We start from the raw sequence: 17,398 nt of genomic DNA on the forward strand, positions 1-17,398 counted from the left end.
GCGCCTGATTCTGCGCGCGGGCAGAGGGAGGTAGCAGCTCTTCCTCCCCCCCCCCCCCCGCGCTAGCGCCGCGCGCCCCGAGACGAGAATTCTGAGGGAGCCGTTAGTGTCGTTACTCGCCGCGCTGCGGCTTCCGCTTCCGGTCCCCGTCAGCGCCGGGGGTGGGGAGAAATCGGAGGAGCCGAGGTGAGACGGGGGAGGCAGGGCAGGTGAAGTGTCAGACGGGGGGGGGGGCGATAAGGGGCTGTGGGGACTTGGGGGGGGTTGATAAATCGCTGGGGGAGGGTAATGGGGGAGGGGAGGTTTTGCCCTGGGACCCAAATCACTGGCTGCGTGTGGGGGTATGGGGGGGGGGGGGGGGGGGGGCGGCTCCTTGTCACACGTGTGTGTGTGTGTGTGTGTGTGTCAGAGATCACGTGACACCGTCTCCAGCCTGGTGACGCGGTGGGCGGGGCGATGACGTTTGCTGAGGGGGGAGGGCGATGACGTTTGTTGGGAGGGCGATGACGTTTGCTGAGGGGGGGAGGGCGATGACGTTTGTTGGGAGGGCGATGACGTTTGCTGGGGGGGGGCTCCCGAATTTTTGCCACAGCTGGGATGCTCTTTCCATTCCATCAGACCATGCACCTGCCTAAGGGCACATCCAGGCCACCTGGGCTGCACCCTGGGCCTGAGGTGCCCCACCCCCGGCTAAGGGCTTCCCCAAACGTCCAGGTTCACTCTTCTGGGGCTCAGGGCTGATAACAGATGTTGTGGTACATTCGGCTCTGGGGCTTGGTAAAAACTAAAGGGTTCGGTGAGCTGTAAGCAGCCATTGGAGAGCAGGCTGGAGTAGGGGCGTGGGGTTTGCCAGGCTGGGGTGGGGATGTGCAGGGGTGGGATGTCAGGGTGCAGGAGCGGGCTTGGGGTAGTGGAGATTCAGGATCTGGCTGGGGCATAGGGTACAAGATCAGGGTGAAGGTGGGTGGTCTGGGCAGGAATTGGGGTTCAAGAGCGGGCTGCGGGTGGAGGTGCAGGGTCTGGGAGGGTGTGGGTCTGCAAGGTCTGGTCAGCATGGGATAGGGGACTGATTACCTGGGACACCTCCCAGAGGTGTGCAAATGGATGTATATTAGGGAGATAAACTCCGGATAAAATGTAAGCATGTGACTGTTAAAAATCCTACCAGTTACACAGCTACATGCACTGCAGATTGTGCAGCTTTGTACTGCGGAGCCTGCAGCACGTTGGGCTGCCCTGGAGCAGGGTTGGGAGCTGCAAGCCGGTGCACGCTGAGAGTGCTCTCTAAGTACGCACCAGCTCCTAACTGTGGGACCCGCTCCTGATGCTGGTTGACGGCGGGCTCTGCAGTATGAGCTATATACGACAGCACGCAGCACAGGATCCAGCCCATGAAGCTCAGGGTCCTTGGCCCCCTGCAGCAGGACAAGATGTGCTGGTGCTCCAGCCACAAGGGGTAGAGACGGCAACAAGCCTCAGAGCCCCTCCCCAGCATGGCTTGAGCACCGGTGCCAAGTTGCCCTGTTGCAGGGGGCGGGAGGGAGTCCAAAGCAGCCCAGCCTGTGGGTCGTAGGTTCTCCATCACTGCCTTAGAGAGACCTCATAATTCAATTAGACAGCTTTAGTATTTTGGATATGGTAGAGGATTTTTTCCCTAGAATTAGCCTGATAGTGATTTGGATGCGAGTAGGCAAGGGGTCATTACCATCTGGAGCAGGGATTTCCCATCAGGCCATGCTACCCTGCTTTCTGTGTCCCAGAGTTCAGTGCAGTTCTTGTGTTGGACTTTGTGTTCTTCATTCTGTATATGAATAGAATGATGCACATGAGGCTCTGGGAGCTTTTTTTAGGGGGGGGGGTTAGGTGTGCCTTCCCCCTTCTCTGATGATTGGCTTTGATTCAAGCAGACACTGGAAGGGAGGATAGTGGGAAGGTTTTTCATTAGTGTGCATGGCTGGATATTTTGCCCTCAAGAAGGCAGGGCTATAACAATAAAAAATAAAAGGTTGCAAACGCTATAAGAGAATCACAGAAAAAATTGCTAAAATCTGTAACTACTATGTACTTATGTGTTTCTGAGCATTAGCTATTAAAACCAAAACAAATAGTACATGACAAGCATTGCACAGAGTAATAAAAGTAATAGAAATAACATTTGCAAAGGAGCAAAGCTTAGGTACAATTCAAATGGGATACAGTGATGGGAGTGTGGTTCAGTGATTCATGGACAGCAGAAAAGACAAATCTGTGAAATGTTATGAGACTTCATGTTCTCTCTTTAGCCCCCTTTTTTCCATTTTTAACCCCCTGTAAAATGTAGTTAGCAGAAACTTATCCATAGTAGGGCTTGCTGGTTTTTTTTATTTTATTTTTTATTTTTTGTAAATTAAAACAAAATCGGGTTTAAACAAATTTAAAAAGCCCCTCTGCCACAGTCACACTTTGGTGCCTCATTCCCACTAGGGTTATTGTTTTTACCCCTTCTGCTCTACGTGTACTGGTGCTTTGCCCTCTGTTTTGCTGCAGCAGCGGAGTTTACCTGCTACTTCTCCCCCCCCCTCCCCAGCAGCCTTAAGGAGTGAAATCTGAGACCAGTGGCTCATGTCGCTACAGCCCTGTATGTGAGGGGCAATGGTGGGAGGGAGGGCTGTTCAGGGGTCAAATGGGGCAGAGGGGATGGAAGTGACAGGGTAGGGGGAGGAGCCATCTGCAGTGTTTGCAAAACCAGCAAGTGGGGCAGGTGTGGAGTGTTTCCCATTTCCAGGGTATCTCAGGGCCTCTTCCCAGGGCTGTGATCTGAATGGCACAATGTCCCCCAGGTACTGGCTTCCCTGCTGCATAAGGTGGATTTGCCTGTGTCATGGCTCCTTCCCCACTCTGGCATGATAAATGCAGAAGTGGGGGTCAGCAAGTGTACCCCAAAGCCTTATCTACCAGGCTTTGGTATAAAACTTCTCCCAAAATCTTAAAAACCTAGATTTTGGGAATAAAACTTCTGCTGCCACCACCCACATATTAATAACAAGATTAGGGGAAAGATCATTTGGGAAATCTCACCCCTATTATAAAAATCAGGACACACAAGTAACCAAAGCCAGGTTAATGAAAAGAAAAGAGAAAACTTTTATTATTACAACAATATTCCTGTTGCAAGCATAAGGATCAGATGGAAAGGTAACAAAATATACTCATGAAGGAATTACACCATGAGCTAGAACTTAGTTAAAAAGAAAAGCCAAGCATCTCTTAAGCAGTGCCAGATATCAGATCCCATACCCAACAATAAAGCCTAACGAAACTACCTAAACTTTACCCTACTTACAGAAAGTGAAGAATTGTTTCTTGGAGAGAGAGAGACATGCTTGTCCCTCCCTATAGCTGCAGAGGACTCTCCCCAAGAGACAAAAGAGGAAAAAATCCAAGTTCCTTTGTCCCAGTTTGAAAGTCCTACCTACATTCCTATTGGCCACTCCACCTGGCTAGGTGTAGTTAATCATGACAGCCTGCTAAAGGGGTGAATGCAGGGAAATGTTTTAGATAACAGCCCCTTCCACACATGGCCATAGCTAGACCTGGTTTTAGGATCTAAAGAATCCTTGATCCGCTTCTGTGTCTGTGTAAAGCTGCCTGTCTCACTATAAAGCAGAGGTGGGTAACTTCAGGCCTGGGGGCTGGAGGTGTCCCCAGCTTGCCTGGATCTAGACCCCGAAGTTCAGAGACCCTTCCCCTCAGCATTGGGGAGCCTGCACTGGCTTTCTAGCCCCCCGCCACTCCCCGTGGGGCTGGAACACACAAAATCTACCAGGTTGGGCCTCCCTAAGCTCTGGTGTGTGAGGGGAATATGGGGAGTGTCTGCATTTCAGTCAGGGGCCACGTCAGTGAGGGGTTATTTATTCATTTGTTTCTCACTTGTGTGCAACCCCTGACTGATTTTTCTGTGGGTCATTGGCCCCCAATCCAAAAAAAGGTTCCCCACCCCCAAGTTTATCAAAGGAAATTGATGCATGAAATCGCAGGGGAGGCAAACTCTATGCAGGGGCCAAACTGACTGTATGGGGAGGCAGATCACACAACTGGCTGCAGGGCCAAGACGGGGGCCACAGGGTGAAATTGGGACAGGCAGTGGAGTTAAGAACAGAATCTGGGCACTTCCAAAAACGTACCCCAGTGGGGGCAGCATTTGCAGTGTTTGTAAAAATATGGATGGGGGGAGGGAGAGGGTTTTTTCCCTCCCTGCCAGGATAGGGGGTGGCAGTGCCCACTTGCCAGGGCTGTGTGGGTGGCCAGTGCCTGGAGAAGGTGCCTTTTCCCTACCTGAGAGGCAGGACTCTGCAACAGGGGGTGAGATTCAGTGGCTAAGGGCTGCCTGTGCTAGCTGCTGTTTTGCCATGTGCCCAACACCCTAGTGAGGATGAGCAGATGCCCCAGATTAAAGCCCTGCTGCAGCATGTTGACTCTTTCTTAAAAATGGGCAAATTGTCCTGTATTTTCTGTCTCCCTCCTCATCAGTGCTGGCAGGTCCTGCTGCCGCCGCCACATGGCCACTCACCAGCTGCCCACCCATCAACAGGGAGTAGGGGGGTCCAGTGGCTGCTCCCCCAGTTGGTCCATCAGCACAGCCTGTGCTTTATGTCAGCATCAGCCAGCAGGAGGGCCCCTCCACATCCCCTTCCTGTTGTGTGCTAACTGCACTGCCAGCTGCAATGGCTGGTCAGTGTGACCAGGAACGAGATGGCAGCTGCCCACCCATTGGTCCTTTCCATTCTCCCCCTCTTGCTGCCTTCTCCCTGCTTGGCCCCTTCATGCCTCATAGCCCCCCTGTTCCTTCATCTCCCCCTGTGGAGTATGGCCCTGCCCATGTATTACCTCAGAGAGATGTGATTCCAGGTACCAGGAGAGGGAAGTGTGTCCTCCCTCCTTACCAGACTGGGCTCAGAGGAGAGCTCCAGGGTCAGTTCTATCAGACACCTCGGTCGTGTGAGAGAGGTGTAAGTAGGGGGTGTCCCCCACTCCCTTTTGAACCCTAAAGCCTTAAAGATAAGAAGGCTCCAGCTAAACAGTAATTGGGCTCGTCTACACTGGCCCCTTTTCTGAAAGGGGCATGTTAATTTCACAGATCGCAATAGGGAAATCCGCGGGGGATTTAAATATCCCCCGCGGCATTTAAATAAAATGTCCCCCGCTTTTTTCCGGCTTTTAGAAAAGCCGGAAAAGAGCGTCTACACTGGCCCCGATCCTTCAAAGTAGGAATAAGATCCTCCGGAAAAGGGCTTTTTTTCCGGAGGATCGGGGCCAGTGTAGATGCTCTTTTCCGGCTTTTCTAAAAGCCGGAAAAAAGCGGCGGACATTTTTATTTAAATGCCGCGGGGGATATTTAAATCCCCCGCGGATTTCCCTATTGCGATCTGTGAAATTAACATGCCCCTTTCGGAAAAGGGGCCAGTGTAGACGTAGCCATTATGTTTAACAGGGATTTGCTGTTAATTTGAATCTGTGTACTGCTTGGTTCTGATTGATTTCCATTGAGCTCTCTTGAATATAAACAGTTTTACCAGGTGTCCAGTATTCAACAAAGGGAAATATGGTCACTGTAACCCTAGTGCTTTTTCACATCACTTGCCACTTGGGTAGGTTTTGCTTTCTGAATATTTACTACAGGTTAGATGATTAAATGTCAAACCACTGAGATATTGTTGAAAATAATTTTGTACTTGAAAACTTCTATATTTCTATAAGTAATTCCCCATCCTACAAACACTGAAGTACACACTTACATTTTCTGTTACTTTTTTTATTGCATATATAAATATTTGGATTTATACTCATATACTTGTACTTCAAACCACATATTTCAGTTTCATAGCTTTTCTGTGCGCTACATCTATTGTAAGAATACATTCCAATGGTGCTCTTCACTCTGACAGCCCTACTGTTCTGTGTTACCAAATTCCAGGGTTTTTAAAATAAATTATCTTTTTTGAAAGGGTCCAGGATACTGTGCTGACCTCACCAGAGGTATCTCCCCCCTGGTTCTCTGCAGGGGAACAGCTAATGCATGTTCACCTATGTTTGTAAAACACACAGCTTAGCAGTGGCCCAGGTCACAATGCTTCCCCGGTTCCCCTTGGCTGTAAACAGCTAACCGCAGCCAATGGGAGCTGTGAGACTCTATGGCTGTGGAGCCAGTAAGTAAACAACCTGGAGCGACCCATTAGTGAGTTTCTCAGAGTGAGTCCCTGAACCACTTTGAGAAACACTGGTATATGGGGTATAATGCTAAAGGTGTGAAGGTAAAGCACACAATGTAAAGCACCTTCAGTCTTGGCTATTTCACTGCTCTGTCAGTTCAGTTTCAACATGGGGTTAGTTTAATTTAAAACAATAAATAGGCTGAGAGCTGACTGGCTTCCACTGTATCAGTCTATTCATGGAGAGAAACTGCTGGATCCCCAAGGGCTCCTGAGTCTAATGAAGACAGCTCAGCGAGAACCAATAACTGAAAGCTGAAGCCAGACAATTTCAGGTTAGAAAGGAGGCACAAATGTTTGATGGGGAAGAGGATTAGTCACTGAAACCAATGGTCACAGGATATTGTGGATTCTCCATCTTTTGATGTCTTCAAATCAACACTGGACGACTCTTTAGAAAACATTCTTTGGGGAAACAGAGCTTTGTGCCTAGATAGCTGGGTTAAGTTTAATGGCTTGTGCCACAGAGGAGGTCCGACTGCATGACTAAGGATATCTTCTGATCCCATGAATCCATGAATTTTAGGATCTCAGCCTGCAAACACTTAGTGCACATGTTTAAAAATAAGCATCTGCATAGTCTTATTATCGTCACTTAATTTCTGTTGGGGAGAGGATTTATAATTTGCCTGTCAGATGAAAGAACCAAGCTCTGTGCTGCAAATAAATGGATGAAGATTAGGGGTTTTAAATACAGCAGCCTAAATTTAAACAACTACAACTCAGACATGTGAATATGCAGCTTGTTTATAAGAAACACTGGATACACCAGACTGAATCCCATTGTTGCAGGTGCAGTAATGTTATAATTCAAGCCAGGTATTGAGATAAATGAATGTGGTTTTGGGATCTAACTTGTATGCGCTGTTTATGGAATATCTAGACTCAAACATTTGCCCAAAATGTCCAGTACTAGTATGCCTGTCACCAGGGACAGAGTCTGGGGAGAATGGTGGTATGGAAAGGATTAAAGCCCCTTCTGAAATGTCTCCAATTGCCCTTCTCCCCCTGACAGGCTACAGAACAGCTATATTTGTCTCCAGCTCAGCCCATGGCCTGCAAAGCCAGGGAAAGGAAATGGCTGTGGTGGAGCCAGTGACCTTCGAGGAGGTGGCTGTGTATTTCTCTGAGGAGGAATGGGCTCTGCTGGACCCAGGTCAGAGAGCCCTCTATTGGGATGTGATGCAGGAGAATTATGAGGCCGTGAGCTGGCTGGGTAAGGATTCCTGTCCCCTCAGGTATCAGAAGCTGGGTGGGCTCTGGAGCAGCTGGGTTAGGTTTGGTTCAGGCCCCTCAATGTTCTCTTCCCCGCCAATATCAGGAGTATGAGCCCCAGTGATCCTGGCTCCTGTGTGAGAGACTGTCCCCTCCATGGTCCCTCCCAGGGGAAGCAGGTTCAGGATCATAACAATGGTGCTGCTCTTCCCACAGCCAATGTGCTTTCCCTCCATCTTGCACATTTTCTGTCTTGGTGAAGGTGTCAGTGGAAGAGCCCAAGCAAGAACGGCTCCAGGCTTGTCGGGGCTTGATCCAGCTGCTGTTAGTGCCCACAAGGTACCCCCTAGCAGGGTCTGAAGCAGCCAGCCAAGGACTCACTTAGCTGATCTGACTACTTCCTCCTCCTATTTCTGGTTCAAGTAGAGCATCCAAGCCAAAGAGCAGGGCGAGCCGAGCCCCCAGCCAGGAGTTTTGTGGACAGAGCCCTTGAGGAGCTAGAGCTCTGCTGGGTCCTTTCTCTCCAAGTTCTAGTGACCTGCCATGTGGCAGCTGCAGTCTGAGCCCTGCCTGTGGGCCTCGGTGTCAGACCTGCCAGCCCTCACTGGACCTCCCCTTCTGAGAAGTGTGTTCCTGACCTGCCCTGGGACGGGAGGGATGGAACGGGCCATGAGGGAGACTTGGTTATACTGTACACAGTGCAGCAGAGTGCTCAGCTTCCCTGGGGAATCAGCTGGGCCATTCCCTGGGCGGGGGGAGGGGGGGAATACACCTTTACTGCAGGTGAGTGTGTCCTGTTGGAAGAAGGAAACTCGAGAGGATGGAGTAAGTGGGACCAATTTATCACCCCCTCATGTTTATCTCAGACCCCCAACACAATGTTCTGAGTGACAGTGATTTGGCAGCAGTTACACTCCTTTATCTATTTTAGTATGTAAATTTACACAACTATCACTACTTTCCATAAGCCCACTGGTCAGTGAGAAGGGAGAAACAATAACAGGAAACTTGGAAATGGCAGAGGTACTTAATGACTTCTTTGTTTCGGTCTTCACCAAGGAATGTCTAACATAGTGAATGTTAGAGAGAAAGGGGATGGGTTTATAAGATAAAAGAAAAAAGAAAAAAAGAAAAAGTTAAAAATCACTTAGAAAAGTTAGATGTCTGCAAGTCACGTGTGCCTGATTAAATGCATCCTAGACTACTCAAGGAGCTGATAGGAGGTATCTGAGCCTTTAGTTATTATCTTTGAAAAATCATGGAAGACAGGACAGATTCCAGAAGACTGGAAAAGGGCAAATATAGTGCCCATCTATAAAAAGGGAAATAAGAACAACCCAGGAAAGTACAAGCCACTCAGTTTAATGTCTGTGACAGGAAAGATAATAGAGCAAGTAATTAAAGGAATTCATCTGCAAACACTTGGAAGTTAAGAAGGAGATAGGTAACAGCCAGCATGGATTTGTAAAGAACAAATCATGTGAAACCAATCCACTAGCTTTCTTTGCTAGGGATAAGGAGTCTTGTGGTTAAGGTGGAAGTAGCAGGCGGGGGAGGCTTTCTAAGCCCTGATTGTCCTGGAGGCAGAAGTGGGAGCACGCGAAGTCTCCTCCCACTGCTGGGGCATGGGCTGAGGGGGGAGTGGGCAAAGACTTCATGTGCTCCCCCACCACCAGACCAATCATGGTCTGTGTGTGGGGAAGCAGAGAAGTATCCTGGCCCTGCCCCTTCTAGAGTGGCCCCTTGTTTAAAAAAAAAAAAAATTATTGCCCACACCTGGTCTAGGATGAATTATCCCACTGTTAAATTAATTAGGTGATGTACTTCAGTTTTCTTCTTATGCTGCAGACCAGGTGTGTTTCCAACTACTATTCCAGCATGCTTAAAGGCTCTTCCTTTTCCAAAAGATAATCATATACATTCTTACAGGGTTACTTATGAACCTTAAATTTATCCCAGGATTAAACAGTAACATTATCATAAAGTCTCTTACAAGTGGGTTTTTACCATGCCTTTTATTAGATGATTTATCTTTGAGGCCAGATTGGTTTGACATGATTTGTTCTTTACAAATCCATGCTGACTGTTATCTATTATCTTCTTATCTTCCAGGTGTTTGCAGATGAATTCCTTGATTACTTGCTCCATTATCTTTCCTGGCATAGAAGTTAAACTGACTGGCCTGTAGTTTCCTGGGTTGTTCTTATTTCCATTTTTCTAGATGGGCACTATATGTGCCCTTTTCCAATATTCTGGAATCGCTCCATGATTTTTCAAAGATGATAGCTAAAGGCTCAGATACTTCCTCTATCAGCTCCTTGAGTATTCTAGGATGCATTTCATCAGACACTAGTGACTTGCAGAAATATAACTTTTCTAAATGATTTTTAACTTGTTCCTTTTTTTTTATTTGATCTTTTAAACCTACCCCATTCCCAATAGCATTCACTATGTTAGGCATTCCTTCATCATCAGACTTCTTGGTGAAAACTGAAACAAAAGTCATTAAGCACCTCTGCCATTTCCAAGTTTCCGGTTACTGTTTCTCCCTCCTCACTGAGTAATGGGCCTATCTTGTCCTTGGTCTTCCTCTTACTTCTAATATATTTATAGAAAGTCTTCTTGTTACCCTTTTTGTCTGTCTAGTTTGAGCTCATTTTATACCTTTGCCTTTCTAATCTTGCCCTTGCATACCAGTGTTGTTTGCTTATATTCATCCTTTGTACTTTATCCTAGTTTTCACTTTTTACATTACTCCTTTTTGATTTTTAGATCATGCAAGATCTCCTGGTTAAGCCAAGTCATTTTTTTGCCACATTTTCTATTTTTTCCTCCGCAGTGGAATATCTTGCTTTTGGGCCCTTAATAATGTCCCTTTGAAAAACTGCCAACTTTCGTCAGTTGTTTTCCCCCTTAGTCTTGCTTCCCATGGGACCCTTACTTACCTGCTCTTAGCTTACCAAAATCTGTCTTCCTGAAAACCATTATCTCTATTTTTCTGTTCTCCCTTTTACCATTCCTTAGAATCATGAACTCTGTGATTTAATGATCACTTTCACTGAAGCTGCCTTCTACTTTCAAATTCTCTACCAGTTTCTTCCTATTTGTTAAAATCAAATCTAGAACAGCTTCCCCCCCCAGTAGCTTTTTCAACCATCTGAAATAAACAGTTGTCTTCAATGCAGTCCAATAACTTATTGGATCGTCTGTGCCCTGCTATTTTAGTTTCCCAGCACATGTCTGGATAGTTGAAGTCCCCCATCACCACCAAATCCTGTGCTTTGGATGATTTTGTTAGTTGTTTAAAATGTCTCATCCACCTCTTCCACCTGGGTAGGTGGTCTGTAGTAGACCCCTAGCATGACATCATCCCTGTTTTTTTTATCCCTTTTAACCTAACCCAGAAACTCTCAACACATCTGTCTCTATGTTCATCTACACCTCAGTCCAACTGTATACATTTTTAGTATATAAGGCAGCACCTCTACCCTTTTTTCCCCACCTATCCTTCCTGAGCGTGACGGACCGGGCCGAGCCTGGGCACTACTGAGGGTGTCTGCTCAGGGCAAATTACTCAAAATCAGGGCTTCTCACAGCCCCTGACTGGAGGCCTTTCCCAAATAGGCCACAAACCAGTCACACCGAGCACTTCATCTGCTAATCCAGCCAGCAGGAAGCCTCACAAGCAAAACCCCTGTGATACCCCAGCTCTCCCTGTGCCACAATCAGCCCTGGGCCGAAACACAGATGAGGGGTTATAGAACCCAATCTCACCTGCCCTGAATGGGTTCTCCTGATCCCAAAAGACCAGCCACAGTTCCCAGTCAATTTACCCACAAGATCATGCTGGGCCAATCCTTTAGAATAAAAAAATCTAAAGGTTTATTAAAAAAAGAAAGACAAGATGGAGAGTAAGGTTGTTAAAGAAAATACATGACATGCACCAATCACCAAGTTCTTGATGCAGGCTCTCAGCAGAGATGTTACAAACTTCTAGCTTAAAAGTCTCTGGTGTACATCCTATGTCAGGACGGGTGACAATCCTTCCCGGCTTGCTGTCCCTCGCAAGGCTGCATCTGGGGTCAGTGGCAGAATTGAAGATATGACGGAGTTTGCTTCATGGCACTTTATAATCATCCCTGGTATCTTCCAAGCAGGCGCAGGTCACATGGCCAAGTGACCTATCCCTGTGTCCCATGTCAGCAGCCATTAGATACTGACTGATTTGCAGATTCCAGACGCATTCCTCAGGTATGTTTTGGGCACCTTGAGAGCCATTGTCCCTGGAACTGTGCTAAATAGTACAGTCATTCACTGGATGTTCCTGGCCTATTGCTCTGTCTCAGACAGAGAACCTTTCAGCATAAGCACAGAGTACATATTTATAATTCCACATACAGATATAACATAAGTACATGAATAGCATACATAGAATCAGTAGAACATAAGCTTTCATTTGACACCTCACATGGCCCCCTTTGTATAGATTTTGGGGCAAACACCCCATTGGAGGCGCAGCAGTTATCTGGCTTCTCCCCTTAAAATCCAATAATGTGACAGTAAGCTTTACCCCTCCATATCAATATTCCAATCGTGTGTATTATTCCATCAAGTCTCTAATTCCAATGATGTCGTAGTTATGTTTATTTATTAGCACTTCCAGTTCTTCCTGCTTATTACCCATACTTCTTGCATTTGTATATAAAAACAGGACTATGTAGCACTTTAAAGACTAACAAGATGGTTTATTAGGTGATGAGCTTTTGTGGGCCAGACCCACTTCCTCAGAGGCATCTAAGATACTGATTTGATCTTGCTTCCTAATTCTGCTGCTTTGTCCCTTTTTCTCTGCTATTATAGCCCATTTGTGACCCAACACTCAGGTCTCCATGTTCTTTGCTTGCCTGTGTGCTTTGGTCACCTGCCCCTGTCGATCCTAGTTTAAAGCCCTCCTCACTAGGTTAGACAGTCTGCATCCAAATACAATCTTCCCCTTCCTCAAAAGGTGAACCTCATCCCTGTTTAGCAGTCCTCCTTGAAATAGCATCCTGTGGCTAAGGAAGCCAAAGCCCTCCCCGCGATGCCATCTTCGCAGCCAGGAATTCACCTCCAGGATGCACCTGTCTCTGCCTGGGTCCCTACCTTTGACAGGAAGGACTGAAGAGAACACTCCCTGCACTCCAGACTCCTTCACCCGTACTCCCAGTGCCCTGTGGTCATTCTTGATCTACTCAGTATCACACCTTGCAGTATCATTAGTGCCCATACGGATATGTAGCATGGGGTAGTAGTCAGAGGGCCAGATAATCCTCTACAATGCATCTGTAACATAACTTCTTCCCTTATCAACTGATCATGTAGTCCAGGGCTATTCAACACCCTGGTGTAGTTGATAAAAATGTTATTGACTACACGATTAGTTAAATACCCACTTCTTAACATCCCTAGAACAGACTTGTTAGCACAGGAACCAGGAGCAGTCATGAGGAGATGGGGCCCTGCTTCCCCCACCCCTCATCTCTGCCCCATAGCCATCAAGACTCACTTCCACTCTCCTCAGCTCGTCCCTGGCTACAGCCAGCCCCATCTCAAGTCTTTGTCCTGCCTCCAGGGCAAAAAGTGTCACCTGATCACACACCCCTCCAGGCTCAAATTACCATGAGCCTGGGCCATTGTGGACGTGCTGGACTAGGCATTCTCCAACAGTGAGGCACCCCCATGTTCTCATCTCCATCTAGATAGGGGTCAGTGCCCAGGGAAATAGGCACATACACAGGGTTACCGTAAATTAGTGTATATAACCCGTGGGTTATACACGTTTTTACAACCCCCCCCCCCATGTGGTATACATGTCCGTGGGGTATACAAGTTTATTTTTACTCACAAGCAGCTCCCCCGCCTGGAGGAGGGTGGGTTGTGCCTGGCTGTGGCTGTGCAGGACCTGGGTTTGAGTGTGGTGAATGGATGAATGCAGGACCCACAGGCTATATATGTCCCTGGGTAATCAAGTTTTTTTTTTAATACAAAAAAGAAAAAACGCAGGTTATACATGGGTGCATGTTATATTCGCTAAACTGTAGTATTAAATGGTGTAGAAATCACATGCAACATAACTGAGTGAATACTATTCTGACTTTGTCATATCCCCCACCCCATTCTGACCCAGAAGTTTGCGGCTGCTCAAGTTGTCTGAGTTACCATAGTCCCATGTTGGATCAGATTGAACTCGGGGAATGTTCCTTGTGACATATACTCTGCCCAGATTCTGTGTGCCTTCACCTAGCCTGATTTCACCCCTGTGCAGGATTCTCCATTCCAAAACCTGACCTGATCACCTGGCTAGAACGAGGGAAAGAGCCGTGGGTCCCAGATCTCCAGGCTACCAAAGAAATAGAGATCCTGAGAGGCACCTGCACAGGTGAGGAGTCAGGGAAACTGACACAGAAACCTTCTGTTGAGTGCAGGAAAAAGCTGGGACAACCAAAAATGAGCAGTGAGTGAGAGCCCTCACTTCTGCCCCATATCTCCCAGGTAGGAATGCAGGTGTCATCCTGGCAAATACCTGTCACAACTCCCCAGCCATCCTGTCATCTGTCAAGAGTTTCCTCCCTACGTTTTCTTCCCTGGGAATGTTTGAGTGGGATGTGGAGATAGAATTCAATGTCTCAGTCTCCTTAACTATTATTGTGTGGTGCTTTCTGTCTTTGCCATTTTCCTGTCAGTCCCTTCTCCTCAGCACAGACAGTAACTATAGCCTGGATTCTCTCTCTCTCTCTCTCTCTCCCAGCAGGTGATAGAACAGCGAGGGAGAACAATAAGAAGAATCGACAGCAGGAAGCTCCTGAACCAGTAGAATCTCAGGGAACGTTTGTGGAAGGAGCTAAAGGGGATTTTTCCCAGTGTGTAGAACAGGGGGAAGCCTGGGAAAATCGACACAGGGGAGAGAGGCAGCTGGAGAACAATCCAAGCAGGAAAGCAGAGGAATCCATTGAATGTGGGGGAGGATCCAAGGATCCCAAGGAAACTCCAGTCCAGGAGTCAAATCACAATCAAAAGAAACCTTGTGAATGCTCAGACACTGGGAACAAAATCAGTGAGAAGTCAGGCCTTATTTTGCCCCAGAGAGGGCACACAGGAGAGAGACTCTGCAAGTGCCTTGACTGTCGAAAATGTTTGATTGAACTGTCATCCTGTATTGAACATGAGATTATCCACATGGGAGGAAAATCCCATACGTGCTTTGAGTGTGGGAAGAGCTTCACTTTGAGATCACACCTTAGTATACATCAGCAAACCCACACAGGTGAGAGGCCATATAGATGTTTGGAATGTGGGAGAAACTTCATTAAGAGGTCACACCTCAGTGTACATCAGAGAATTCACACAGGAGAGAAACCATATAAATGCCATGAGTGTGGGAAAGGATTCACTGACCGATCAACCCTCACTAAACATGTGAGAACCCACACGGGAGAGAGACCATACAAGTGCCATGAGTGTGGGAAAAGCTTCAGTCAGAGTTCAAACCTTACTCTTCATCAGAGAGTACACACAGGAGAGAGACCATACAAATGTCATGAATGTGGGAAAGATTTTACTGAGCGCTCAGCCCTTATTGTCCATGAGCGAATCCACACGGGAGAGAGACCGTTTAAATGCCACAAGTGTGAGAAAGATTTCACTGAGCAATCAGCCCTTACTGTACACGAGAGAATCCACACAGGAGAGAGACCATATAAATGCCATGTGTGTGGGAAAGGATTCACTGAGCGATCGGCCCTTATTGTCCATGAGAGAATCCACACGGGAGAGAGACCATATAAATGCCATGTATGTGGGAAAGGTTTCACAACACGATCAGCCCTTACTGTCCATGAGAGAAGCCACACAGGAGAGAGACCATACAAATGCCTTGAGTGTGCAAAAGGTTTCACTATGCGATCAGCCCTCATTAGACATGAGAGAACCCACACAGGAGAGAGACCATATCAGTGCTTCGACTGTGGGAAAAGCTTCAGTCAGACTTCATATCTTATTAGCCATCAGAGAGTGCATACAGGAGAGAGACCATATAAATGCCGTGAGTGTGGGAAAGGTTTCACTCGTCAGTCAGCCCTTACTGTCCATGAGAGAACCCACACTGGAGAGAGACCGTATAAATGTACTGAATGTGGGAAAGGTTTCACTGAGCAATCAGCCCTTACTGTCCATGAGCGAACCCACACAGGGGAGAGACCATATAAATGCGTTGACTGTGGGAAAAGCTTCCGGCACACCTCACACCTTAGTAGGCATCAGAGAATCCACACAGCTCCTGAATCAGCAAATCCCCCAGCGAAGAAACTGCAGATTTCATTAGCTGGCATGTAAAACACTTCTGTTAGAGCCTGGGCACCTGAGACTGCTCTACATATGAGGGAAATTCTCCAAGCACCCTGCCTAATTTCCACGCAGATGAGTGGCACTTGGCTCCCAGGGATCCAGCTGTCCAGTGCTGGAGTGAGGAGACAGCAGCACCCAACAATCAACTGGTCAGTGACCCGCTGGCTCTGCCTGGTCTGAGCAAACCCCAAGCAGGGGACCCCAATCACCCCTCGTGCCAGCTGCAGCCCTGGCTGCTGATCTGATGGGACACAAACTCCTCCAGATGCTCCCCGAGCCTGCCTCAAGTTCTCCCTCTCCCTTCCTGACCCGGCTGGGATCCTCCTGCCATGGACATTATGAGAAGAACACTTGGGCAAGGCCCCACTTTCTCTCTGAACACCCATTTCCCACCCCCATCATACATCTCCCCGCTTGGCTGGGCTCCCCCACTGCCCTAGAGCTGTTCCCTGGAAGGGGCACGTGCAGAAAGGCTGCTAAATCCTCCTCTCCCCAAATCCCAGAGGGGGCACTGGGATTCTGCCCCCCCTTAAGCGGAGTGATTGCTAGTCCCCTAGTGCCCTGTGAGGGCAGATTGGCTCATTCCCAGACACTCTCATATGACCCCAGACTATGCTGAAATGTGTTTTGTATTTGTCCTTTTCCTGCCTGATGGGCTAGAACTCACTGGATCAGGGGTCGGCAACCTTTCCAAAGGTCCCATCCTGTTTCACAGCCCTGGTTCCATCTCTGGGTACAGTTGCTGCTGGACTTTTCTGGGCAACTGTAGCTCATGTGTTCATGGGAACTTGAGGGCTTTTTTTTATTTTAGTATAATGACATATAGAACTTTTGTAACTAATACAGTCAAGTAATGAGAAGTAAATCAGGTTTAGCCATTTCTGAAGAAAATGGGTAAATTGTATTTATTTCCTTGATTCTGAGACTTAAAAGATTCCTTGATGTTTCACTCTATGGATGTGAAAGTGATTAACGGCCCACCCTGTATCATGGGGTTTTCTTTCCTTGTGAAGGCTGTTGGGTCACACACTTTGATATCCGGTTAGTTAGATGTGCAGACGTCACAACTCAAATGATCATTTGCCAAAATTTTAATTGTATTTTCACCATGTTCTTTGGTGCCTTTGCCACAAGCTCTTTGTGTGATTTGAGCAATGACAATGGTCAGTATCTCTGAGTGGGGTGAGCAGGGGAAGTTATGGGGTAGGGGAGCTGCCCTGACACTGCACCACCACCACCCCGGAGGGATTGCTCTGGCTGCAGTTTTCTAATCTCCTAACCCAAGCCCTGCAGGCCGTATACTGCTGAGCTGGGCCAGCTGCAGCCTTGCCAAAGGGCTATTATCTCAGTGCAGACTCACCCGCAGAGTTTCCTTTTGTATTGGCCCCTCAGGGGTTCTCTCCACTTTTCAGCCACCCATGTGTGAATGCTGCTCTCTAGCAGGTGCCAGGCTGAGCGGGGTGCGGACAGGAGTCTGTCTTTATTCCTCCTTTGCAAATGAAGCAGATTTTTAGTTTCTCCCACTTGTGGTGGTGTTTGTTTTTAATTAACTG

At 47.6% G+C, this 17,398-nt stretch overlaps 1 protein-coding gene across 7 annotated transcripts; it reads left to right on the top strand.

The window, feature by feature from the left end:
- The first annotated feature begins 48 nt into the window (after positions 1–48).
- On the top strand, positions 49–16,874 carry LOC106732075 (uncharacterized). 7 transcript variants are annotated; one of them, XM_075913967.2, is made up of 4 exons: positions 49–186; positions 7,264–7,464; positions 13,768–13,881; positions 14,251–16,874. In XM_075913967.2, the coding sequence occupies exons 2-4, from the start codon at positions 7,326–7,328 to the stop codon at positions 15,831–15,833; spliced, it is 1,836 nt and encodes a 611-aa protein (XP_075770082.2). In that variant the 5' UTR covers positions 49–186; positions 7,264–7,325; the 3' UTR covers positions 15,834–16,874. The 7 variants fall into 7 exon arrangements, with proteins under 7 accessions (XP_075770082.2, XP_089626912.1, XP_089626914.1 ...); XM_089770786.1 differs by lacking the exon at positions 49–186 and having other exon boundaries at positions 5,419–7,464; XM_089770788.1 differs by lacking the exon at positions 49–186 and having other exon boundaries at positions 5,419–7,404.
- Positions 16,875–17,398: the final 524 nt, after the last annotated feature.

This window comes from Pelodiscus sinensis, chromosome 19 (genome assembly GCF_052426305.1).
Source record: "Pelodiscus sinensis isolate ZL-2025 chromosome 19, ASM5242630v1, whole genome shotgun sequence".
Classification (NCBI taxonomy): domain Eukaryota; kingdom Metazoa; phylum Chordata; order Testudines; family Trionychidae; genus Pelodiscus; species Pelodiscus sinensis.

What these genes read in the sequence shown, in the direction of transcription:
- LOC106732075 (XM_089770786.1), top strand. Translation starts at nt 7,080, where the DNA reads ATGAATGTGGTTTTGGGATCTAACTTGTATGCGCTGTTTATGGAATAT. An exon ending in TGAGGCCGTGAGCTGGCTGG is followed by an intron (nt 7,465 to 13,767) that starts GTAAGGATTCCT and finishes ACCCCTGTGCAG; the next exon opens with GATTCTCCATTCCAAAACCT. An exon ending in CCTGAGAGGCACCTGCACAG is followed by an intron (nt 13,882 to 14,250) that starts GTGAGGAGTCAG and finishes TCTCTCTCCCAG; the next exon opens with CAGGTGATAGAACAGCGAGG.